Source organism: Mchenga conophoros, linkage group LG10, assembly GCF_057382185.1.
Source record: "Mchenga conophoros isolate Kocher_MC1m ecotype Shallow Benthic linkage group LG10, M_conophoros_male_GT1.1, whole genome shotgun sequence".
Classification (NCBI taxonomy): Eukaryota; Metazoa; Chordata; class Actinopteri; order Cichliformes; family Cichlidae; genus Mchenga; species Mchenga conophoros.
In genome coordinates, this window is record NC_140535.1 from 8,685,652 (window position 1) to 8,713,250 (window position 27,599).

Consider the following 27,599-nt stretch of genomic DNA (forward strand, 5'->3'; position numbering starts at 1 on the left):
AAGCAAAGACAAAAAGGAAAAAAAACCTGAATCATCCCCACCAATGCCAAAACCAAATCTACGCCCTTGGTGTATCCTGTACTACTGTAAACAATATATCCAACAGTGTGCAGTGATTATAGCCATCATGGCAGCCCATTGAATGCCTCTTTAAACATATTTTATTCAGTAATTCAGTAAATAAAAAAAAAAAAACTCACAGTGTTACGCTGACCATTATTATTTCTGACCATTTGCTTCTCTCTTTCAATATCAAAATGACATTTTCTATAATCAAAAATCCTCACTCCATCTCTTTCCAGAATATTAAGAAAATTAACCCTGATACTCTTTTTACTGCCTTCTCTGGTTGTTTACATTTTAATGACCTGCTCACCATAGAGGATTTGGTTTCCTATTATAACCACAGTCTCAATAATATTTTACTCTGTTGCTCCACTAAAAACCAGATCTGTATCATTTTCCCACTCAGCACCCTGGTTTACATCTGAACTCTCCCATCACGCTGTTTTTCTGCTTTCCAACTTCCCTCTGTCACTGATATTTCAGATCTCATCTGTAAGTCAAAATCTTCTGCTTCTCAGCTAGACCCCATTCCTACAGTTTTGGTCAAAGCCTGTCTACCCTCTCTGCTTCCCCTCATATCTGCTATCATTTACTCCTCACTTACCACTGGAACTGTTCCTGCTCCCTTCAAAGTTGCGGTAATGAAAAAAACAGGCTTAGATCCCCATAATTTTAATAATTTCCGTCCTATCTCCAATTTACCATTTCTATCAAAAATTCTTGAAAAGATAGTCGCCACACAACTCCACTCATACTTAACTAACAATAATCTGTATAAACAGTTCCAGTCTGGTTTTCGCCCCTTCCATAGCACTGAAACTGTGCTAATAAAAATAACCAATGATCTTCTCATGGCTGCTGACTCTGGTTTACTCTCCATTCTTATTCTTCTCGATCTGACTGCCGCTTTTGATACTATTTCTCACTCAGTTCTCCTCAGTAGGCTAGCCTCCATCGGTCTTTCCCATATTCCACTAGCCTAGTTTAAATCATACTTGTCTGATCGCTCTCAGTTTATTGGAATTAAATCCTTCACGTCTCAGCCCTTTCCTCTGGTCGCAGGCGTGCCCCAGGGATCTATCCTGTGGCCCCTTCTTTTCATTATCTGCCTTCTTCTAAATACAATATTCAGTTTCACTGTTATGCCGATGACACCCAGCTTTATTTGTTCACTAAACCTGATTCTGCTCTCCCCCCATCCTCCCTCACCCTCTGTTTAGCCGAACTAAATTCATGGTTCTCTACCAATTTTCTCAAACTCAATAGTAACAAATCTGAGCTTCTCCTGGTAGGCACTAAACAAACACTATCCAGAACTAATAGCTTTTCTATTCCAATCAATAACTCGCCGGTCTCCATTTCCCCATGTGTGAAAAGTCTGGGTGTCATCCTTGATAGTACTCTATCTTTTAACTCACACATCAATAACATCACTCGGTCTGCATATTTCCAACTCCGTAACATTAATCGTCTCCGTCCTTTTCTCTCCCCACATGCCACTGCCATTCTTGTTCATAGCCTGGTCACTTTCCGGCTCGATTACTGCAACTCTCTTCTTTTTGGTCTTAGTCAAAAATCTATCCTTTAAGTTTCAAGTTTCTATGCACCACATCACCCCTGCTCTGCAGCAGCTTCATTGGCTTCCGGTTAAATACCGCATCAATTTCAAGATACTTTTGTATACATTCCAGGCTATCCATCATCTCTCGGCTCCATACCTCGCTGACCTGGTTCAGATCACCATTCCTTATCGGTGTGTCAGATCCTCCTCCTCTTTCTCTTTCCGTCCCTTCCTCCCGGCTAGCCACCATGGGGCGCAGGGCTTTCTGTTGCTCCGTCTTTGGAACTCCCTTCGTCCTGAGATAAGAAACATCACTTCCCTCCCTCTTTTTAAGTCCAGACTCAAAACTCACCTGTTCACAATAGCCTCGTGTACAGTGTTCTTGAGTGTTTTGATAGGTGCTTTCTTAAATCAAATGTATTATTATTAATATTGATATATTTGCATATTGAGCAGGTATAGTTAATTGCCTATTTCACACTAGCCCTGCAGCATGCACTTGACCCCTCACTCCCCAACCAGTCGCAGCAGATTGCTGCCCCTCCCTGAGCCTGCTTCTGCTGAAGGTTTCTTCCTGTTGAAAATAAGTTTTTCCTTTCCACTGTTGCCAAGTGCTTGCTCAAATGGGGTTGTCTGATTTTTGGGACTTTCTCTGTATTATAGTAGGGTCTTTACTTTACAATATAAAGCACCTTAAGACAACTGTTAATGTTAAGAGATTTTTTAAAAAGTCTAAACAGTTAAAATTCCAAAATATTGAATGGCAGTTACACATTGGACTATAAAACTAAAAATTCAATATTTTATTTATATACAGTAAACAACATGACACTGTCACCTTCTACTACCTTTAGGGTCCACCAGGGGGTTGTGGGTTATACTTCTCCAAACTGTCTTTCTGCAGTTTCTCCAATATGATGCTTTGCAGCCTTTCCATGCTGTAAACCCAGCATGCCCTGTGCTGTGTACTAGCAGTTTCCTGCCGCTGCCCTTCTTAGATACACCATTTTATTTTATAGTTTGAGGTCGATATTATCGCAAACTGCACAATTAAAAACATGCTGTAATGATTAAAGATCTGAAAAAAGTGTGTTTTCCTCGCCTTTATTGTTACCCCTATGGGCAAAGACAGCTGTTTAACATCAGTATAACACCCACAAGAGCTTATTTTGAGCTGTTTAATGAAACCATTTAATGCTAATGCACCACTCTGTTATTTTGTCATTATCCTGCAATGATAAGTAGGTGTGAGCGGGAATGGGAGGGATGTGACAGGCAGGAGGCAGTGAGTGGTCTGAAAAGTCAGGGTCGCTGTTGGTTTGGCTGTGATGTGGTTTGCCAGGAGAGAGCTGGATCGTTGATGTAGTTTGGTGGAGTGGCAGCTGGTACTTGCCACACAGCACCAATTCCTGTAAAAAGCTGACTTTGATTTACAGCCCACCCACGCGGCAGCTGAGTTTAGAAGGGCCCATTGCAAGGAAAAGACTGTGCTTTCCCCACCAGCCTTTATCATTTTGATCCAGTTTAATTTTATGCGGTTATTTGCTGCGGTTTACACTTAAGTTCCATTGCTTTTTGTTTCTCTCTCCTCCGTCTCCTTTCCGCCGGGTGCAGGTGTGTGCTCATTCGACTGTGGAGATGTTGGCTTGTCTACAAAGGCACTGACATAAAAATGGATCAGGAAATTCTGGTTTCACTTTATACTGTGTCCTCCTCCTCACATAGCAATAAATGCCACAAACTGAGATCCTGACCCTGCCACAGCTCCAGGAAAAAAAACCCAAAAACGATTCCCACATTGTTGTTGTTGTCTGCCAGCCGCTCAGTAGAGCAGTGCATTCCAGCAGTCATTGTCCTTGTTTGCTTCTCATTTCAATCGTCTGTGGAGAGTTTAAATGTCTGTCTGATCACAGGTGAGCTTTTAGCAGTAGTACATGCAAATCCCTACTTTAGAAAAATATAAAATAAAAGTGGAGAATGTGAAGTGCTTTACGCGTCAGGCAAGGTTTCCATTCTGATAGGAATTCACCCGTAAAGATGACATGTGACAATAACTCTAGCAGGCATCCAAGTTCGAACGAGTTAGCATGAAAGAAAAGTCAGCGGTGGAGTTAGTAAAGATAAATTAACGACAGCAGCAAATACAAAGCTGACACTTTCAGCATTTTAATAGATGCTGTGTTAGCAGAATTAGTGTGTATAAACGATAATCTGCGCAGAAAGGATTTATCTAAGCATGTAGTAACTACATGAAAATTCATTTTAGTTAGCTGAAATAAAAAAAAAACACTTTCAAAAAGACAGAAAAAAATGAAGAGATATTATGTCTTACAATCTTTAGCTGCTCGCTTTAGGGGACCTACCATCCTCTTTTGTCACACGAACCCTCTGCATGTCTTCCTTCACTACATCCTTGAAACTCCTGTGTGGTCTTCCTCTTTTCCTTCTACCATGCAGCATCCATCCAGTATTTCCTCTGTCCTTCTTCTGCACATGTCCGAACCATCCCAGCCTTGCCTGTCTAACTTTGTCTCTTAACCGCTTCACCTGAGATATATCTCTGATGTACCATTTCTAATCCTCTACGTTCTGATCACTCCCAATGAAAATCTCACCATCTGTAGCTCAGCCGCCTTTCTTGTTGAAAGTGCCACTGCCTGCAAACCACACATCGTAGCAGGTCTTGTAAACCCTTCCTTTTACTCTTTCTGATTTGTCACAAATCACCCCTGACACTTGTCTCCATTCACTCCCCCCTCACTTTGCTTGACCCCAGGTATTTCAAATTGTTTGAGGGTTGACTGTGGCTCATAAAGTATAGAAGAACATTTACTCCTTGAAGTGTTGTTGGTTTCTAGCTGCTCCAGTAAAAAAGTAAAAAAGTATCGTTGAGCAAGATAGAGTACCCCAAGGTGCTCCCGATGCATTCACTAGCATGTGAATGTTAGATAGAAGGCACTTAGATGAGAAAAAAATTTCTTGACTGAGACGAGTTGTCTAACTCGAGTAGAAAAGTGCTATATAGGAATCACCTCTACTCCTTGCATCTGACTTTTCTCCCTCTCATTAATTCACATGCATTCTGTCTAGCTTCTGCTGTCTTTCATTCCTCTCCTTTCTGGTTCGTACCTTCACCTCTACAGGCTCTCACCACCTGCTACTTACTGTCACTACAGATCATGATCTTGACTCCTACTTGATCTCTTAAAATGTCCATCAACTCTGCAAACAAGAAGGGGCTCAGAGCTGATCCCTGATCTAATCCCCACCCCTTAGAAAACTACCTGAAATTAAATTAAATAAGAGATGTCCAAAGTTTCAGGTGCCATCTTTGCATCTCTGTTTCTCCAGAGACTAGGATGCCTGTGTGAGATAAAAAGTTGTTTGTCTTTCCTGTAAGACAAAAATAAAACATATGACAGCTCTGGTAATTTGGTAGTATTGTGTGTGTGTAAAGTGACATTAACTCTAAACCATGACTAAAACCAAACTAAGCCTTGGGACCACATGACATGGACCGCAGAGGATGTCTTACATTGGAAGCATCCGTGAATTCAGACCTTGCCTGTGTCTTGTACATCTCTGTTTTACTTTTAGTTTTAAATACACTAAAACTACAAAGTGCAAAATTGTACGTACCAAAGGATCTGCTTCATCCCTTTAGTTTTTTTTTTATTTCTTGATGAACCTGCACTGCTATAGACTGTCACTGTAAGCCAGCAGTTTGGCTCCGACTACAAAACACTCAATTTAAAACATTAAGAAGACAGCAGTACTGTGGACCCTCCAGTTGAGTCCAATACAGACAAGGCTCTCAAGTCTGTGTTCATGTCACATGAGGTCACCCTCTTTTGTGTCTTTGCACACAAACCATCACAGAGACTCACAGAGACCTCACACCCTCAGGGCCAGGGGAAGGAGACCCCACAGAGGAAGTGTAAAGGTCTGATGTGGGCCTGCTGAGTGACTCTTGAAAGATATGAGATTAGGTTGCCGGGGGCAGCTATCGCTGTATTAGAAAGATGAGTTGATCAGTCTCAGTAAATGGGTCTCGCATCCGTCAGTTTGTGTCGCAGACCCCCGGAGATGCCTGTAGGTGCTAACCGCAGAATGCCACAGTGGAAACTTGAATTCCTTTGTGTCTCAGAGGTATGCCATTCATGACTTTTTACTTGAAAATAGATACTGGTTCCAGTTACATGTGACATCAGAAATTGCTTTTCTGGGCTCATGTCCTTTATATTGAACCAGGTTGTTGGCACAGCAAAATAATACACAATGAAACAAAGATTAATGGTGCCTAACTTAACTATTTTTTATACTTCTGAAAAATCTGAACTCCTTCTGAAGCTTTGGCTTCAATACCGATTGACTGAAATACCAATTTTTTTAGCAAATGATCTACTTATTATTTGTAATTCATTAGCTACAGTAGAAAACTAACATGAAGGGTGGATGTCTAACAACAGTGCAGGGACAGAGAGGGGAATGTCTCGTTGGGGCCCAAAAGACTCAGGAGTGAAGAAAGTGACCCCATAAATATTCCAGCAGGAAATGACTTAAGGAGCTTCCTGGAACTGACCCCAGATGGGTTAACTCATTTCCCAGAGGCTAAGAAAGCAGAAAAGTTAGGGACATACATTCTCTTTTCTACAGAGAGGACGCTGAGGATTCCAAATCTCTGTTTACAAGGAATCCTGGCCAGTGATAGTAAGAACGTAAGCTTAAATACAGTTTCTGTTTTTCTGTGATTGAATTAAAAGGACTTCTCCGTTGGTGCCAGAGATCTGCAGAAGTACAGCAGTGTTTTGCCTGCGGGCCCGCAGACCTGCCAGGTCAGGAGGAGACGGAGAGTGTAAGGCATGGAGAGGGAGATGAACTGCCTCTGGGGTTTTATGCACCTTACCCTCCTGACCAAAGTCTCTCTCACTCTGTGCCAGTAGCGGAGCGGTGCCTGGTTGTGGCACCGGCTGGCCCCTAAATCACAGGCAGTAAATCAGCTTTCTTCATAAGATAAGCAGGTACCAGAATACACCAGCAGACCTGCCACACCATGCAGCAGAAGTACCAATTTAAAAGTTTTCCTATGATATGACAGCGCAGCTGTGATGACAGGCCATTCTCTCCTTACCTTCCATCCCACAGAGTTCGGAGACAGTAAACAAGCGCTAAAAAGCCTTTAAAGTACTGCACACTAATTCCGCCGCTGCGGTGGACAGAGCTTTTTTGACTGAGGCTCAACACACTCATCATGCACTTCTGTAATTATCCACCAAATATATTTTAATGAAGAATGATGTCTACATAAATGTAATTTGTGCAAAGCCACCAGAGGAGTTCATTCATCGGACTTGGGGCTGCGCAGCAGCCACCACTTAACTGCACTTTGTTAGTGTCTGTGTGTACTGTACACATACTGTTACCACATAGGACTAGTGACTTATGTGTATATACACTACAGAAGACTTTTATGAGTGTATATATGGATATGTTGAGTGCGTGGTGCTGTTGGAACAAGCAGATGTTAGGCAACGATTCGGGCGTCTGCTCCCATTATTTAAGACTCCTATCACTGTAGATAAGCACTGTTTGTCATGTATTTGCAGAATTTTGCCTGATTCTTGAAAGATCTTGAATTTTGCATTTGGTTCATTCAAGATTCTTTGCGACTGTGTAGCCAAGAACACATTCACTTTGGTACGAGATGTTCCTCTGATTGAGCGCAGGCTTTTTTAGAGCGAGTTTTTAAAGAAAGGATTTGGCAGGATGTCAGATTGTGGTTAAATGTGGCACATTAGTCAGGTTAGCCAAGCCTGTTTAGCCTGGATCCGCTTTATGGCAAATGCAAATGAGAAGCCAGAGGGGAGCATAAATTACAGAGAATGGAGTAAAAGCGTAACTTCTAGGTACAGTTCCAAGCCAAAAAGAACTAAATCAAAACACTACTGATGCCAGCGCAGGGAGTCATAGACGTGTTTTAGACAACTTCAAAGGGGAAAAAATGCCATTAGGACAAAGTAAGGGGTAAGAACAAGGGAGCTGCTACAGTGACCAAAGCTGAAGGTCGCTCAAACTAGTAGGAAAAGACATGGTGGAAAAAGTTAAAAAGCACACTTGTTCCATCCTCATCACCACTATTGAGACTACTGACCTCCAACTATTTCAGTGAAAGCTATAATTCGCATTCTTCACTCACCTCCTATCACTCTTTGTGTGTTTATACCGCTCTGCATTAAATCATTAGTAATCCATGTTATTAAGCCATGTCTGTCTTTTGTTTTGTGTCTCTCGCCTCACCCTCATCTGGCCCTCCCTGAGCCTGCCAGAGGTTTCTTCCTATTAAAAGGGAATTTTTCCTTCCCACTGTCGCCAAGTGCTTGTTCATAGGGGGCTGTCTGATTGTTGGGGTTTTCTCTGTATTATTGTATTATTGTTACCTTACAATTTAAAGCTCCTTCAGGTGACTGTTGTTTAGATTTGCGCTACATAAATGAATATGAATTGAATTGAATAAAATCTTTGTGTACTGGGAAGCTTTCACTATGAATATGTAGTTTAAGTCCATAATAGTGAAAAATTTTTGTTATTGTTTTTTCTTTAGCTTATTTAAAGTCCCCCTATTCCCACAATTCCAATTGGTTTTATTCATTCCTGCCAGAGTGGTCTTACATGATTTACACTTGGTGTAGCCCCTCAGTTTAACCACTGTTTTTTTAACTGCCTTTGCATAACTTTAAGCCAGCTGTCTTCTGATTGGCTGTCCTTACGATTTGAAAAGCAGGTTTGTTGGGCTTTTGTTTATCCTCACAGCTACATTAGGGATATCCCCTAATTACTTCAAACTAAACCAAGAGTAGAAAATTTGTGTGAAGCAGAGTGCTTAGAGAAATCTGAAACGTGAGCTTTTAGATCACAGGGATTTTTCGCACATACTGTTTATTATTTGCAACTTTGATTATGTTTTATATAAGAATCCAACATTATTACACTGTAGATATTTAAAAATACAAAACAAATAATGTAATAGGATCACTTTAAAATTTCAATATACAAATAGAACAAGAATCATGTTTTGTTGTCCATTTTAAGCAGGAAATCATCCCATAAAAAACAGTTTTATATATCGAACCCTCAGGTTTTGAATACCATCACACTTTGTACAGAGTGAATTTGTAGAGCACTTGCACAGGCTCTGCTTCTCTGAGAGAGAAGGAGTGAGTGGCGTTCCAAAGGGCACCGGTGTTTACCTGCCCACTTGAGTGGATTCCTCAGCTGGCTGGCTCAGACACTGAGGTGTAGGCTGCGGTGCCTTCGTGTCTGCTGTCTACACTGGAAACATTCTTAGCCTGATATCACTGCCACACGCTCAACAAAGATGTTGAAAGGCCATATTGAAGCGGGAGTGCAGGGAGGGAGGGTTGGAGGAGATAGATGGTTCGTAAAATTCACTGCAGTTAGCGGTCCCGGAAGCCTCTTGAAGAGTCCTGCTTGCAGTGCCAGAGCAGGTGTGAGCTTCTGTATATGTTTGTGGGGACGTGCTGTGTGTGGCCGCACAGGCATGTGCGTGGGTGTGTATGTGCGCCCATGTGCTGAAGTGAGTGCATCTGTGTTTGAGTAATAAATAGAGTGTGTGTTCCGGCCTGGACATCTTAAATGCACGCATGCTGTACATGCTGTGTTTGGAGGTCCTGTTGGTGCCTCGGCCCCAAACAAAGTCCAACCTACTGCTTGCTAGTTAACATCAAGCTCTCCTGGTTAATCACACAGTAATAGGTATTGGATATATATTTGTGTGTTTGTGTGTGTGTGTGTGTGTGTGTGTGATAGGGAGATGGAGCGACTTCAAAGCAGCGGGGCAGCATTCTCTCAGCCCAGCCTGTTTACACTGCTCAGTGGAGTCTGCATTCCTCTGTCTCATTTTTCCATGGCATTCCACGGAGAGCTCAGCACTCCTGGCCATGTGCCATGCAGATTTACCCCACCCCTCCTCCCCTTGCCCCTACACATACAGTATAGAGCATGCATACTTCTCCACACACAACTGTACACTTGATTTGGCCATTAAAACAAGACAGGACCCAGCTGGAACTGAAGCACCCAAAAGCAGCAGCAGGGGCAAGTTTTTGGGAAAAGAAGGGAGGGGGGGAAGGAAGGACAAAAAAGAAAACAAAAAATAAAGGTCTGACACGAACCGCAGGAGGGCAGGAGATTGCCCTCACTTGTTCCCGCTCCCTCGACAGACTCAGGTGGATATGCAGCTCGAGCCTCCCCGATGTTTGACCGAAACATCTGCGCTGGTTTGTCTTGAAAAGCTCTCAGCGCATTCCCTGACCATAAATCAAGTGGCTTCAACGCCTGCCTTGCAGCCAAAAGTGAAATATAGCAGTAAAAAAGAAAACAATTATGCTGCCAATTACAAGGTGTGTTGCAAGCAGTCTGCAGGCCACATCAGAGCACTTCTGTGCTGATGTTTTTGTGACTATTTACTGGTAAGGTTGCTAAGGATGAAGCCATGTTGCCCGTGCAATATGTTTACATAAACATTTGCGATGAGTAAAAATAACACAAAAACTCCCTCTGGTTAGTGTTTACCCACTCTTAAAGCCTTTATGACGGCATTTCTCCGACACTGGCCACAGGTGGTTATGGGATCCCCTGTGGGGTGGGCTGAAGGGTTGGTGGCAGACATTGACATATGCAGAAAAATATGTCACTGTTTTTCTTTTTTCCTTTCCACTAGATTAAATTAGAGATCTTCCATGACAGTGTACTAGGTAATAACAGCTGCACAGCAAAAATATCCATCTGAAAAAGTGCTTTGATCTAGTTTGGAACCTCCAGCTATTTAAAAAATTTGCGGGAGACCATGGGGAGACCACTCGAAGAAGTTGTTTTCTAGTTGAGTAATCTGCCTGCCTTGCTTTAGTTTTATGGCAGATATCTTCTTTCCAGGAAAACAAGATTTAAGGCTGAACAAGCAGCTACGTGAGGCTCTGTGGTGTGCAGCAAGTGAAGATACACAGGAGCACATGCTAAAAGAATTATCTGTAGAGTCAGTGGGTTAAGTCATTTTTTGGTTGTCATTTTGTTCAGCGCAGCTGGGAGGATGGGTTGGCCATTTCCGGAAAAGGATTTACGGTACAAAGCGAAACCTGGTGCTTAAACATGTCTCTGCAACCGTTTTAGTTAATTCCTCCTCTTTGTGTTGGTTGAACATACCTGCTGTCAAGTGATAAGCTAAATAAAAATCATCATCACACAGACAGTATATATATTATATGTGCTCACTAAGAAATTCATTTTAAAAGCAGTAATCTGCATTTTATGTTGCTGGCAAAAACTAGTGCTTTATCATAGATGTTTTTTTAATATTAATGTATTGCTGTGGTGTTCACAGATGCACTACAGTTAAAACAAGATAGATACCCCCTTGCAACTTGGATGGTGATTGCATTGAACTTTTTCAGCTGTCTGACACCAATTGCAAGTAGTTGTGGCAACCAACTGGTCACCTAGAGATTGACCGTACAACACTCTCAACATCTGTGTGACCAGTTTTGTTTGTCATGGGGTCACACAGCAGGAGGTAAGCTGTGTCTGAACAATTGTGGCTCAGACTGACTGCAATCAATCTCAGACAGATTGGGAAATGTTTACAACTAACCTCCATCTAATTTATAAAAGCAGGCAGACTGACAACATGTTTCCATTAATCTGAGTCATTCTGTGTTGATAAGCGCAACTCATCTGTGACATGTTTCTTTGCATTAGGTGACTCGACTCAACTGTTTGCCAATTGGTTAGATTCCAATATAAAAGCAAACTTCTCTGGATTCTGCAGTTAAACCATCATGCTGCAGAAACTGCTTTGAAATTTGTGCAATTTCTGTTTCAAATCTATGAGGTTCTGGCTGGACTCTGAATGTAAGTAGTTAGTACTTACAACTACTCATCGGGAAAGTCTTTATTGAAGTCGTTACAGGAGTGGGAGCAGGGCTTTTCCCACAGGCTTCAATATAATTATGCTTCTTTTTGAAATTAGTGGTATTGCTTACCATTGGAAAGGTGGCATTACATTTCCAGTCCATGAGCTGCATTTTAAATGGCTTGAAAGCTAGAGCAACAAGAGAGAAGAAAGATATCTCCCTCTCACGTGCTATAATAAAGTTTGACCCCTCTTTAAGAACAACATATTGCTACAAAAGACACATGTTGGTTGGTGGATTCATGGATGCGAGGGGGGGTGAGCATGCGATTGTGTTCCAAATAAAAGAGTGGCATTAACCACCACCCCCTCAGCCTACTGTATTTTATTTTATGTGCAAGTGTGTAAAGAGGGCACCTGTCTCTCGTTAAAGAGATCTATAGTTAAACTCTGCGATGGTGCCCCTGACTGTCTGTCTGTGGAGAGGGCTTCAGCTTCATGCATTGGTTCTATTTTGAAACCGCATCCTCTGCCAGCCTGTTTTAACTGATCTTCACTCAGACCCTTATCGTTCCTTAAGGCCCTGCAATGAGCCAAAATTTCTTGCCTAGTTCAGGTGAAATGCTTAAATTAGCTTTTTAAACAAATTTCACTAAACAAAGAAATAAATGAAATAAAAAAAATAAGTGAAGTGAATAAAAATGGGTTTCAGTAAGGCAAATAACAAAAGCCTGCATTCTGCAGGTGTTTTTGCTGCACTACAATCTTAAAGTATGTTTAAAAAGAATAAAGAAAATAAAATTAATACAGAAAAACACAATACTATTCCCTTAAAAGTAAATACTTCCCAGAGAGTGAGCTGCCTTGGCGGAGATTTTCTTGTAATACTGTACAGATGTCAGGTGACAAGATGATTTCTAGACTTTCTCTACACAGCCATCCTCCAGTCAAGTCGATATTACTTTAAGGCCATGGATGCTTTTTACTTGCAAACTCCTGAAACAAGTAGTGTTTCTCTGGCAAAAGATAGATTATTAATAAGGGCTGAAATAATACTTTTTGCACAGTTTGCATTTCTTTAGTTCCATTGAGTGTTTAGATTCTAATGCTAACAAGCAGGCATAGGCAAAATGCTAATATTACACACTAAGGTGATACATCTAACATAAAACTTATTTCAGCTATGCAAGATATGTCTTTTTCTTCACTTCCATCCTGTTACGCCTCCACCATATTCTCTTTTTGTCAGCCTCCTTTACGTGTATCTTTTGCCTATATATTACTCACTGACACTATCCAATATGATCAATAATCAATTCTTTCTGTTACGGGAAAAACAAACCACATGTTGTTGCCTTTTGGCTAGTGTTAACCTTATTTGGACAGGACTTATGGTGTGGATCCTTTGCCTCACATTTCTTTTTGCCTGATTCCTCTCTTTCTGCCATAATGTGGAGCCTCCCATCCTCACTCCCCCCAACTAATTGATTTCCAGATAGCTGACCTTAAGCTCCCAAATGTGAGTGACTGACACTTGGAGGCGTGTGGGTTTTCTCTCTGACTGGTGTGGGTAACCTGAGAGAGCTTGAGAGTTGTCCTGAAGGCTGGGGATGTGCCGCAGGAAGCCTGGAGGCTGTGTAGATGTGGCTGCTGTGTCTACAGGGAAGAAGGATCTCTGCAACACTAACAAACTGCTGTGTTGCCGAGCCTCTGATTTGTTATGACAGGGAAGTGCTGTGTTTATGTTTAACTCAGAGCTTTGAAATGTAAAGCGCAGCTTTGGCCTCAGGCTGATGGAGTGACCTGAGTTGTTGGTGGTGTGTACCAACAGTGCGTGTGTCAGTGCGTGTCTACTCACTGACACGCTTAGGTAAAACTTAGGTTTTACCTGGTCAGAAGCAATGAAGGGCAACTTTGGGAGACAGACATTCTCTCTACTTTTAAGTTTACTTCCCTTTTGGATTTAGTTAGGGCGGGATCAGGTAAACCTGAACTTAGTTATGTTGCAGTTATGTGGCTTCTGGGAGCTTCCAATGATGCACTGAGTGTTCCCTCATCCCTAACCAGTTGCAGCAGATGGATGCCCCTCCCTGAGCCTGATTCTGTCTGAAGTTTCTTCCTGTTAAAAGGGAGTGTTTTTTCTTCCCGCTGTTGCCAAGTTGCTCATAGAGGGTCATCTGATTATTGGGTCTTTACCTTAAAATTTAAAGCACTTTGAGGTGACTGCTGAGGTGACTGCTCTTGTGATTTGCTGTATAAATGAAAGTGAATTGCACTGACGATATATGTATATCTATTTTGTGTTCTTATAGCTTTCTGTGGATATATGACATAATAAATTGCAACAAAACTACAAATACTGCAGATGAGAATCACAGCGATGGATCAGGTCGATATAGCTGTATGTGTGGTTAGATTAACATTATGTAATGTGGATAGGGCGGAGCTCGGGCATAGAGGATGAATAACCCCCTAACCCTTTCAACAAGGTTTGATGAAAAAAAATGTGCTGCCTTTGTGCACAGGTAAGGCTGTACCCAGCCCAGGTCCTCGTTGTGCAAAGTTCATCCCGGTTGAACTTTTGTGCTCCCTTTTGTGCTTCTATGTGTTTCTATTAGAAACAAGGAAAGCAGGAAAGTGTGAAGTGCCCCACATGAACACTCTGATCTGTGGAAATATGATTTATAACAGTTACTCCCTCATCTGACATTTTACCAAGCCGAACCGAAAGTTCACTCATCAGTGTCCTTTTCATTTCTTCTTCCGTCTTCAGGTTCTTTCTTCTCTGTCTAATCCCTTTTATAGAACAGAAAGAGACAGCCTGACGCGCCTGGAGTTTGGGGGGTGGGGGGGTGGGGTATTCGTACTTAAAGAAAGGGCCCGGGCAAATTTGGGGCTGGTGGTAATTATTTGGGCCTCATTATGGGATCGTGTTTCCCCAAGTCATTCTCTGTGGTAACCGTTACTGGATATGGGTCTGACACTGTCAATAAAGCGGGAGGAAAGATGACACGTCTTTTGTTTTGATAGGACCAAAGCAGTAATACCTTCTGTTCGTTTGCATTTGCAAAGAGAGACAAGGCGAGGGCCTCAGGGTGTACTTTTCCAGATGCTCCGACAGAGAAAGAACGCTCTGCTCCCCTCAGCGCTGGGCACTGCTCTTATATCAGTCTTTCATGTAAATCTAATTAGTGTAGATACATGAAGTCTGATTGTGTATCTGTGTTATCTATGGCACTGACCACAGTGTGTGTGTTACGATTATTGATACAGGGAAAGGATTTGACATTTGAGAAAAGGCTCAGCGCCTAGACTTTCAGCGCCCCCCACCCCTACAGCAATTGCTGAGATTCCGACACACGCTCCTGCACCCAGAGATGAGTTACTCACTCCTCTGCAGAACCAAAATTGTCGATCAGCAGGCATAAACTTTTGCACACAGAGGTTCACATGCAAGCACATGTTCAGGTGCCTCTAGCAACAATACATAGCTATGCTCTCACTCATTTGCCCATGCTCTCACACACAGAATTAAAGCAAACGTGCTACCTGATGTGCTCCCAAAGGGTCAACGTTTCAGTCTTTCGTGCCAACTCAGGCTTCCTTTTCTTCTGAAGAGGACCTCTATATATTTCCCTTTTATAGTGTTCTATATACACTGTTACAGTAGCTCAGGCTTCTAACTGTTCGGAATGCTCATTTTCACTGTTTTTTTTTCCTGTTATTGTAGAATATCATTAATATAATTAGTTATATAATAACTATAATATAATATAATAACCTTCTGTTTGCAAAGTGGAGCCAAACAGGAAATTGGCTGAAGGGGAGAGTACTTAAAAGAGCTTGGATGAACAGTATATGCACAGCATAGAAGGGATTATTTTCAAGTGTAAATCAAGCAAAGCTACTTCAGCATAGTCCAAGAATAAAAATATGGAGCTGGAAATTATCTTAATGGGTCACGTAGCATCCACAACACCTGTTGCCTGTTGCTTAAACAAACATTTGCCTTCGTCTGCCGAGAGAAGCGAGTCTAATTAGACCTGTCGTGCAAACAAGTATTGAGTATCACTTTGAACAGCAGTTTAGAACATGGTTAACTTTAGAAACAAAAAGCTGTGGTCACAATAAAAAATAAAAAAAACTGGATCACATGCTGACTTTTTTCTCACCCTATCAGCTGGCATTGAAAATGTATTCACCCACTGGGTGTGTGTGTATCTGCATGTTTGCATGTGGCAGAGTTGATTGAATTCTTCCTTGATATTCTCTAACTTGGCAGGCTTTCTAGGCCCTGAGGCAGAGTTCAATTGATTAAACCTTTTACCTTCCTCACTCCTAGTCTCGAGTGATACAACAGAAAAAGCACTTACTGGAGTGTTTGTTTCACTTCCTACTAAACAAGCATGTATTTTGATTGGCCACCAGTTTTTCAGAAGCCCTGTGACCTGCACAGCTGTTAATTGACCGGTAGCTTGATAAGAGGTGCAAGCTTTTTCTGTTTCCCCCTTTTAACGCACACTGACATAACTGCATAGGCCCGGTTCCCTGCTGGCAACAGATGAACTAGAACGCTCGCTTGCTGGTTATTGGCAGATGAAAAAAGAAGATCCGCAGGGCTAAGTGAGGGGAAAAAATATTATTGACTTCTCACTGTAGCTACTATTTATTTTCCCCTTTTTCTTTCCATGTATTTGTTTTTGAGGCTGTTAAATTCATGCCTGGGAATATTTTGGGGGTAGTCTTTGATTGAGCTGGAAAGGAATGCCTTTAATCGTGGCTACAAAGGAACCGAGGGACATGTCCTCGTCAGTTTTGCAACAGATCTAAACAGATGAGGAGGAGGAGGAGGAATGGAGGAGTGAGCATTGTTAACAGTCTGTGGGGAACTGTTTGTGTGCCCTGTGGTTTCTAGTGCCTGTGAAATAGAGGCTCAGTGATTTGGTTTCCCAGGCCCCTTTTTCTCAGGGCCATACAAAAACCAAATGAAGACATTTCAGTCTGTCTTGGTTGCTGTTTATAGTCCAGCAGCGGAGTGTTTCGAAGTGGTAAATGGTACCAATGGTGGCACAGGGAGCGTTCACAGCCATCCGATCATAAGTTGTGTGGGCATATCTAAAATAGAAGATAATGCTTAGTCTTGCCGACTATGCAAATCATAGACACTGTGACCATCGAGGTGGTTGCCCTCAGAGCATCAGAAAGAGGAAACTAAAAGCAGCCACTCCTTATGAGCCTGCTTGGCTCAGCTTTGGGATTATTATCTGCTTTAGTAGTTACGATTGTACACTCCCATGCATCAACATGTTTAATGTCATGGCAAGAGCCAGACACGATCATATAAGCCTTAAGAATCAAATGAGTGTTGTAATTTTACTGTAAAATCAGACTCTGAATGCAGCTCTTCTTGTCATTTCCAAGCAGCCGTTAGCAAAAATGAGCAGAGGTCATGGCATCTGTGAAGTTGTGTCATTAAAGGATTTTTGTTTTTTATTTTCTTTCTTTTTCTTTGTTAAAGGCCAAATTCAACTGTAGGCCTCTAATTTGGGCCTAGTAAATGCAGACTGGTAGAGGCAGCTGGCAGCCCTGCATGCAAGGCTGGCCAAGAGTCCATGCTGTCTTGTTGCCTGCCTTTCTATTGAACAGTGGCTGCCATTAAGGAAACATGCAAGGGTCTGAGAATTCACAACAGGTTCTGTTTGTGAGGTCAAGCAAACCTGTCATCTTCTAGATGCTTTCATTTCAGTACATTTAAAAGTGGATGTTGAGTACCACCACACACTGTTTTGGTTGCCACTGAAGTGCTAATTAGTCATTATATTTGACTAGGAAAATGGAAAGTAGCTGCAGCAAAACATGTGAAACAACACATTCATGGAAATAGAGTATATGAACGAACAGATGAGCTTGAAAGTCAGTATTTGGTATGACCATTTTTATTCCCCAACACAGCCTGAAGGGTCTTAGACAATCTTTCTTGTCATTTCTTTGAGTAGTCTTCAGGAATGGCTCTTGAAGAACATTCAACATCCCATTCATAGTCTCCATAGGATTTTAGGTTATGAGACATAACATAACGATCCAAAGCAGACTTACTATAAGCTACAACGTGATGAAATGATGGTGTGTGCTCCTAAAGGAGTCGCATGTCTGTGTTATATTGGACAATAGGACAAATGTGGAAGAGAGCCAGAGAATAATAGTAATTAATGATTAAATGCAAAGTGCAGTATAAACACAGAGAGAGTGAAAACAGGCAGGTGGAAAAGAAGAAAGAGAGTGCAAAACTTTACTACTCACACACACACACAAATTACAAAATATAATAAAATCTATTATTATACAACACAATAATGAAAAGGATTACATTCAAGAAGGCTGGACGTTGTTCATTGTGGAATCTGGGATTTGCAGTGCATTGTGGGATGAGTAGTTCCTTCTCTGTTAAAATTACAGTCGTTATGCACACAGTCTTGTACCTTAGTCTTTTTGTTTTATTTCCCTTTATTCTTTTTATCCAGATCAAAATCTTTTTATGATTCACCTCATAGCTGGTTGGCTTGGCTTAAAACTTGTGATCCAAGGATTTTGTGAATTATCAGAAGAGAAAATGAATTGGAAATTTACATCTGGAACCGGACCCCTTAAAACAGCAGACAGTGACTATGTTAATGCACTTCTTCTGTCATGTTGTTTGCATCTTAGGCAGACATTTAGCATCAATGCTGGTGTTTCTTATGCCAATGATCACAGCCGATATCTCGATAACATTCTGCATTATTTCATTTTAATCCATTGCGTTGAACAGCCGCTGTGATGAAGGTCCACCCCCTGTGTTTCTCTTTTATCCCACCCTGATTCCCCGATTCTGCTTGCTTTCTTCTCGTCTCTCTCTGTTTCTCTGTTTCACCCTCTGACAGACATGCAACAGCCCTTTGCAGGACATTACGTCATTATGCCAGCTGTTGATGTCACCCTTGGGTCTTTTTAATTTAGGGATTTCCGCTGGGTGAGATGAGGGGGAGCCCCATTACCTCAGCCCACAGCCACATGAAGAGGCCCTCCGTGGCAGAACCAGGCTGGGACGAGCTCATAGCAGGGCTAGGAAAGGACAGGCCAAGACAGGGCTAGGGAGGAACCCCAGGGACCGGGTGCTGCAGAGTGATCTGTGAACTTTAAGGACCTGTACCTGAGGTGTTATCATTCATGTCAGCCAGGCAAATTAGCGATGCTGTTTTCCTGACTGCCGTGCAACTCCCTGTGCCCGTGACAGCATGTCTGTGACTTGCAAGCACTGCTGCGATCCCTTGAGCTCTTAAATGCAGCCTTTCAGCAGCTCAGAATTTCCTTCCTTTCAGAAGGGATCAAATGTTCCACTAAAGATTGACTATCTCTCATTCTTTCAGTCCTCAAGGCTTTAAGTGGGAGTGAATACTGCCATCCATGTCATTGATTTCATAGGGTGCCAAAGTTTTCCTCTTGATGTCAGCCTGGGTATGGTTTAGGAAGAAACCATTTAATTTAACACATAAAGGCTTCCATAAATTGCAAGTGTTGTTCTCTAGTGGTGTGAAAAAGAGCTTTAGCATTTTTGTGCAGACTGTCTTTTAAAGCATCTTTGTGAAAATTTCTTTTTCTTTTTTGCTTTTGGTTTGAGGTCACACACTTTAGGTTGTCTTTTGGGTAGATATGGAAAAATGTAGATATGATAACACTATGAGTTATTTATCTACTATTTAATTAAAAAAAATTAAATCTAAATATACGTAGGCCCTTGTAATGCCAAAACCCCCACCAAACTACACCTGAATATATCAGAAAGCTTTGGTGATTCTGTAATAGTTAATGCCTTAAATTGTCTCTACTGCTTCTGCATGCACTCAGTGTGATTGAGTAATTTTGCCTCATTTACATCATTTCTAAAGAAAGTTCAGTAAGTCAGAGGGCCCGGTGGCGCCAGTGTCCGGCAGCCTCGCCTCTGTCAGTGCGCCCCAGGGCAGCTGTGGCTACAATGTAGCTTGCCATCGCCAGTGTGTGAATGTGTGTGTGTGTGAATGGGTGAATGACTGAATGTAGTGTGAAGCGCTTTGGGGTCCTTAGGGACTAATAATAATAATGGATACTTTATTGATCCCCATGGGGAAATTACTTGTTTTTCTCTGCATTTAACCCATTCACTCAGTGAAGCAGTGGGCAGCCCACTAAGCAGGCGCCCGGGGAGCAGTGTGTAGGGACGGTACCTTGCTCAGGGGTACCTCAGGGTAGCCGTTAAGTGGATTCGAACCGCCGACCTTCCGATCATGGGGCGACCACTTTACCTACTGAGCTATCCCTGCCCCTGACTAGAAAAGTGCTATACAAATGCAGGCCATTTACCATTTAAGTCGTACATCATTCCCAGATTCATTGTTTGTGTACTTTGTGCTCGTGCTTCTGGAGTGTGCATTGTAGCAAGTACTGCAAAGAAAAAATATTGCTAACCCCTTGCTCTCTCTCCTTTTTTTTTTGCAGTATCATCCTCTGTCTCTTTGCAACACAAGTGAGGATGAACGACAAGAGAGTGACTTCATCACCATCGTCAAACTGGAGCACAGGGTACATCACTGTCTGCCACTGCCCGACAAGGTATGGATTGCGCACACTGACACACAGGTGGTGTTGAATTTAGCTTTTTGTTTGTTTGTTTGTTTAATGGTCTGAGAAACTCCTCTCTCCGTGACCCCTTTCCTTGTCTCAGACGTGGCAGCAGACAGATCGACCGTACTGCCATTTCGTCTTGCCTCCAGCACCCCTCCCGCTCTCTGACTTTAAAGAGATGATCCTTTATTTGGCAGCAGCCTGATGTTTTGTCCAGTACAGTGATCTTTTTGAGTGAGGGCTTGGACAGGAGGGGGTGGGCTTAGCTCAGCGCTGCTATGTAGCAAGTGGCATCGAGCCCTGGCTTTGGATGTAAGGCTTTCAAGCCCCAGCTGTCACTAGTCAGATCCCAGCCAGCCAACCAGAACCAGACACTGAGTGTTCTCCATTTCTGCTTCTCTCTAATATGAACGCAGCCAGAACTCCATAGAGTCCACCGACAGTGGTTCAGATGTATGTGTAACTTTGACGGAGGTGACCTAAATCTCCCTTGTGTTTAAGCATTCTACCATACACACTGGCTGGCATACCCTGACTTTAAAATAGTGTGATTTAAAACTGTTGCTATTTTTTCCCCCGTTTTTCAAGTGGTGACAAATTAGCAGGCAGGAGTATAGTTAAGCGCCTGCCTTTTTTTAGCTTGTGTTTTCTTTTCCCCTAATTTAAAGCCATGTTTAGGAGCTGCCCGCCGTGGCGACGATGTAGAGACATTCCCACATTCCCCGCTCCTTTCTTCCTCCTTCTGTTTGCTCCTCCGGTGGGAACCAAATCGGAGAAAGAGGGGTGTCATTCCAGGCTGACTGCAGAAAACAGTTCTGATTAAAGCCTTAATGGTAACACTGTGTTGTCCCATAAACAAAACATACTCTCCTCCCTCATGCAAAAGTATCGGGGAACAAAAGGCCGCCGCTTCCGAGTGCTTTCTTCCTCCCTGCAAATCGCCTTTGAGAAGCAAGGGAAAGAGGAAGGAGAGAAGTGTGTGTGTGTGTGCTTTGTTTGGCTTGTCTGGAAAGTATGTATTGCACTAAACTCCACTCCAGCCACCTGCATCCTCGTTTTCATAGCACGATTCAAAGCTTTTGGTCCGGTGGATTTATTGGGGATTCAGCATGCAGCTGCTGAGAAGTTTGCTCTTGGCCTTTTGAAGGGATGAATCAGATATTTGGGGATGTGCGGTGCTGGGTCAGCCATGGTCTCTGGATGGCCTTGTTTACAGCTAAGTCTGAGTGTAAACCCGCCTCGGCGATCTATAGATACTCTGACGGCCGCAGAGGGTTCGGATTGCACTATGCACACTCAGAATAGAGCATAAAGCAAACAAAGTGACGCTCGAAACCCCGAAGGATAGTATTTCATTGTTATTCCTTGTTTTTATTTTGGTTTTCAGGGATTCTTATATCCAACCTTGCAGGGAGATTTCCTTGTTGATTTGCAGCAGTTCGCGCTGCCTCATTCAGTGCATCGAAACAGCTTGGAAAGTTTGTGCTGTGATACTTCCAGCATTGCTGACCATCTCTCAAATACATTCATGAACTTGTATGACGTGAATAAGAACATGTGTGCCTCTACCTCAGTGATTTAAAGTCTATGTTAAAAGTACAATGCTGTAAAAATCAGGGTCATTTTCCCTTGATTGTTACTCAGTGCGAAACAAAAACTGATATTGGGAAACCTTGTATGCTCATTTCCATTATGTCATAGGAGTGTGTGACTGACAGACTAAGTGAACAAAAAAAGCTGATGTTTTACGGGAATATGTACAAAGAGCGACGAGAGAAAGGCAGCAAGGTTCTCTGACGTGGAGGCACTGAAATATAGGAGAGGGTGGTTAGATCCAGAGCTGCACGGGTGGCTGAAGGTGAGTATGAATTTAATCAGTTTAGGCTTACTTGCATGTGGGGGTTAGGGATAGAGTGAGCATCTATCTGAATGGTGGGATGCATGAAAGGTTCCAGATTTCCCAAACTGGTGATTCCAGGAATCCAGGAGTGACTGCAGGCAGGTGAGTCCCATGAGTAGTAGCGTTTTTCCAGGAGTTTCCAAGCAGGCTTGGTGAATGTTAGCAGGTGCAGCCAGCATCCAGTAGATTACACTGCAGGTGAGGTTAATTGAAAGCAAGAAAACTAGTGAGACAAAAACATTAACAGCGAGAGACAAGGAGACCTCATTACTACTGTGAGGTAGCTGATGAATTTTTGGGTTTTCATGAGCTGTATGCCAAAATCATCAATATTAAAACAATAAAAGGCTTGAACTACTTCAGTTGTGTGTAATGAATCTAAAATATATGAAAGTCTAATGTTTATCAGTACATTACAGAAAATAATGCACTTTATCACAATATGCTAATTTTTTGAGAAGGACCTGTATATAAAGAGCCAAGAGCCCCCCACCCCACCCAAAAAACCCCAAAAAACTTCTACATACAGTGACTTCATTATATGAGACTTTGGCCAAGCAGTGTAACAGTACATATACAACATAAAACAAAGAAAGCTAGAACGAGGTCAATTTCATAAATTATTAAGAATGATTAATTATTATGATTTTTTTTTTAACATTTTAATTGAACATAGAGATGAGGGTTTTATTCTCAACCCTTATACACTGAAATATTTTAACAGCTTCTTGTAGGAGTTTTTCAGCCTGACTTCACCGTCTGCCATGTATTGGTTAAAAAATGTTTCTGTAAAATAAAAATAAACTCTGCAACTCTGTTTCAGAGGGTATTCTTCCAACGAGTCTGCCATGCCACACCAGTATTGTTTCTACAGTAGCCCAGATTGGACAAACCAAATACCTTCTTGAGAGGGTTGTTTTTGAATTTGTGTGAGGGTACTACTGTAGGTTCTCATTTTGCAAGGACAGGATGAGGTGAGAGGTATTAAGTTGGTTGCAGTATGCAACCTCACCACAAGATACCACTAAATCCCACATGCTGCATTTTTAATAGCTGAAAAGGATTTTCAGTGTAGGCAGAGACAGTGTATTAATGATAAATTGAGCTGTTCTGAATCAGTAAGTTCATTAGTAAGTTCGTTATCCCTGCAACACACCTGTTCAACGTGAACCCCACCTCTTGCCCTATGGCAGCTGGGAATGGCTCCAGCCTGCGCCACGACCCCGAATTGGAAAAGTGGAAAAAAATGGATGGATGAACTTTACAAAGTGAACTTAAACATGTTTAATAGAAGTTATAAAAAAGGGGGAAAGCTTTCTCTTTGTACAGTTATGTCCCATCCATCTGTTGCAGCTATTTGCAAATGTCTGAATCAGAACTGTTCACTGCTCCAGTGGTTTTGCATCATTGCAAAATGCGAAACAAGCAGAGGCCACAAGCTCTCTCTTCCTGCATGTTGTGCTATGGTAGAAGCAATCTGTTTGCTGTCTGCTTGTTTCACTTTACACTGAAGCCATGGAAAGGCTCTCAGGCTTAAGTCACAGGGCAACACGTGATTCAGAGAAAAGGCACTGCGGTGGTGCCAGGAGTACTAGACTAAACTCCACACCAAGCTTAATTTACTCTGAATAAATGGTGTAATCTGTGCTTTTTGAAAGTGCGGATATTCTCCCAATCAAACTTCACCTCTGTGAAACCCGATGAACACGAAGTGGTTTTGTGAAAACAGCTCTTACAGTGATTGAGTTTGGCCCATGTCTGGACTTGTTGACTCTCATAGAAAGCCTTGCTTATTGATTCTGCTCCTCTCAGATGAAAAGGCTTCTTGGCCTGATTGTTCAGTAATCCTGTTTTCTTTAACTGGGGCTTTTATGTGTGTGTGTGTGTGTGTGTGTGTGTGTGTGTGTGTGTGTGTGTGTGTGTGTGTGCGTATTACTAGGCCACATGAATTCAAGTATGTTTTTGCAAATTTTATCTGGCACAAACACAATGCCAGTCAGATGGGTCAAGAGTCAGGTGACACTGACTGTGTTTGCCTAATGTAGTGAATCGCCTGGCATCAGTTCGATTATACTGTTTGTGACTGGTGCTCGAAAAATATATGATAGCAACATCGTTCTGTGGATCATTGTGCTTGTCTGTCAGTCTCTCTACTACTTTGGTCTAACTGAAATATGCCAGAGGGCAGCATTAACAATACATTAAATATGTTAATGTTAGGAAGACAACTGGTCTCAAGGGTCTCAAACACGTTGTGAATGGACTGTGCTTATTATTATTGCTTATTAGCATGTTGTGCTAATAAGCAAATGTTGACCTGCTAATATATAAAAATTGGAGTAAACCCATATACTGTAGCTAAAAGATGGACGTAGCCACCACCACAAAATAGTAGAATTTCACTCAGTAAAACCGAAGCACAGACGGACAGTTCGGACAGTTTTAAACCTCAAAGCGGGTCATAAAATTTCCCAGATAGTGCAATTAAAATGCTCCAATGACACCAACCCTATAAAAACAGAGGGGACAGTCAGTGGAGGTGAAGCTAGCGACTGTGTAGTTCTTTTCACCTGTATTGTGAGTTAGAAAGTACTGATCTTGTAATTCCAAGTACCGTATATATTTTTTCTCACTTGGTGGCGTTTAACAAGAGTTAAACTACATGATGTGGATGCAGTTTAAGTGAAGCTTTTGATGGAGACCAAAGGTGGTCAAGCATATCCTTCCAGTGTAATGGGACGAGCCAAAAGAGAGTTCGTTGTTCTCATATCCAGTTTTACTATGGTGCACCTCTGATTTTTCTTAGTATCAGGTGGGAACAGGAGGAATACATTACCATGCATACATACATTAAAATTGGGTGTGCTAGGCTTTTATCCCCTTTAAGTACAATACCGTCCCCGTGATGACTCACTGCCAGTTTGGGAATTCTATAGTGAGCTTTTCTCAGAGGAAACATGTGGGAACTACTGCAACTCAGGTGTACCGACATGAGCATTCACCTTTTTGAATACACTGAAAATGCCATTTTTATTTGTCCTCACAATAATTCATTTAAGTCCGGCAGTGTGTATACTGTATTCACACATGAACGGGAACTAAATGCAGTGCTAAAATGATTCTCTAACTTGAACTCTTTATATACAAAAAAACCTCCAAAACATTGCTGACAGTCTGAGTAATTAAATATGTACTTGTTATCTTCAGATTGTGACACAAACCTGATCCTGGAAGTTATCCACCACAAATAAATAAAAACTTTAAAAATAACACTCTTTTGCCTGTGGGGAACAGCGCCTATAAAAATGAACCCTGAACCCTCTCTGTCGCATCATGTTGGTGATCGCAGCAACATGTCTACCTCCAGGCGACAATTAAAGACTTTTTAAGGAGAAGCTGATGTGTGCAGCTGTCGTCCTGGTTACCTCCTGTTTGGAAGGAGGGAAGGAGTTGTAGGAATGGATGGTCCTGAGGGAGAGAAGTTTTAATTGATCTAGGATTTTTCTTTTCTTTTTTTATGAGACTGTGTGAACTGCTTCCAGTGTGTCAGCATAGAGCACGCCCCATGACTTGCAGTAGAGCCGGCGGAATAATAAATCAAAAACAACATGCTTGAAGTGCACAAAACCAAAAAAGGTTTCTGCGGTTATTTTGAAACACCCTGGTGCTTGTTGCACCGAATTTTAAGTGGAAGCACCGTGTATAATTGTGGCTTGATAGTGTGCAAAACTACTGGTGCGAGAAGGCAGCAGATACCTGCAACCTTCGGGTTTCTGTAGAGTCACTGAAGCTGTCAGAGTAGATAGAGAGCTGGCAAGAATCGCTCATGAATAAAGGGGTTTGTGGGATTTTATGGAGGCTTACATTGGTTCGACTTAACCAACTAAAGTAACCAAGAGCAGATGGATTATGGAACAGATGTGCACAGACTGTGGGACTGAGATTGCGGTGCATCATAGGCTGCTGTCTCCTTATTTTCATCCAGGCTTCTGCTCCTCCTGCTATCTATACTAAGTCACCAGGACACCTGGAGCAGTGCTTTCACACCTATCACCAACAATAAAATACAGCCTTTTGATTTGTTATATTTAATAAGAGGTAGATTAGCCACAGAGTCCAAAAGATTTTTTGCTAGCAAGCTCTGCATGTGTTTAGTCTGCTCTAAAGCTATTAACATGTTTAACACGGGGTATATGGAGTTGACTCACTTTTGGAGGCAGCCTAAATTGACATCAGAGAAACTGAAATTTTTGTCACTTTCTGCAGTTTGCTGATCAGGAAAGGTAAATAAAATATGAGAATACATTTTCTCCATGTTTTCGGTGCTTACAGACTTACTAGTAAGTGCTTGTTATATTAAGCTATTTTTCTGTGTTCTGTTCACAGAAAAATAGGATAGAGTATTAAAAAAAATAAAAAATAGAATATTAAAAAAGTTACATTTGGGTCGTGATGACCACTGAAGTTTGGTTTGCTTATGGGACTCAGTTGCCAGCATTAGAACTTCAGTTCTGTTGCTATTGAGGGATTTCATAAAGAATTGGTGACAGTATAATGCCATAAACACTCCTCTTGTGTCCTGAACTTTCAGACCAGGAAGTGTAGTCTCAGTAAAAGAAAGCATTTTGAAAACAAGGGAAACCCACTAATGGAAGAATGAGTTGTGGTTTCTGTCTCCTTGTGTGTTATTCTCTGTAGGGGTCAACGCTGACTTCGGGCGTATATGTTTTTTGAGCAAAGACGTTGGCTGGAAGTGCAGTGGCAGCTGCCTTTATCTGCTTTTACTTTGGCAGCCGAGTCCAACATCTCCAGCTCATCTGAGACAAGTAGAGGAGGAGTAACACAGAGGAACATCTGGAAAAAAGAGGATATTTCAGCTTTTGAGAGTAAATGCAAAAAGCAGCAGGTACACAATGGACATTTTGGCTGGTATGAAATGCGTCATCGTTAGCAGACTTCTGGATTTGCTTTGATTTCTCTCCCATGAAAATTCATTATTTGCCTGTCTGTGCCAGACAGTTGCTCAGTTGCCTTCAAAGGGATAAACTATGACTTTTCTGTTTCCTTCTTCAGCTACTCAAAGCTGGATACCAACTTTTGCAACCTTGGCCATACATTACAAGCCGACCGGCAAGGACTGTGCACCTCTTAAACCTGTTGCATGCAGCTTAAATTTTTGTCTTTTATTCTTTGAAGCACACAAAAACACTGACAGCGTCACATTTTTACTGCTTCCAGTTTGAGATAAACTCTAAATCACAACATAAAAAGTCTGGAAACCACGCGGGGCCAGTTCAAAATCAGTTTTTCAGTTGTCAATGCAAAAGACACAGGGCTGTTTTTTCCTGTTATCCTTAGGGTAATATTCCATCAGCTCATTGTGAGATAGGTTTACAGGGCTTTGATCATTTCATCTTTAACGTGAGTGCTTCAAAAGTAATATAGAATTAGCTTTGGGCTTATCTCCAACAAGACTCACTTTTATCAGGCAGCACAGTGAAAGGGTGGCC

At 42.0% G+C, this 27,599-nt stretch overlaps 1 protein-coding gene across 2 annotated transcripts in view; it reads left to right on the top strand.

Moving 5' to 3' along the window:
* The window catches only part of rnf43 (ring finger protein 43), a 118,417-nt gene that overhangs the window by 66,774 nt on the left and 24,044 nt on the right, over positions 1–27,599 (top strand). For both annotated transcript variants that reach the window (XM_085288376.1, XM_085288375.1), the window contains one exon: positions 20,064–20,177. In XM_085288376.1, coding sequence (XP_085144502.1) covers positions 20,064–20,177 — 114 coding nt within the window. The remainder of the gene's footprint in view (positions 1–20,063; positions 20,178–27,599) is intronic.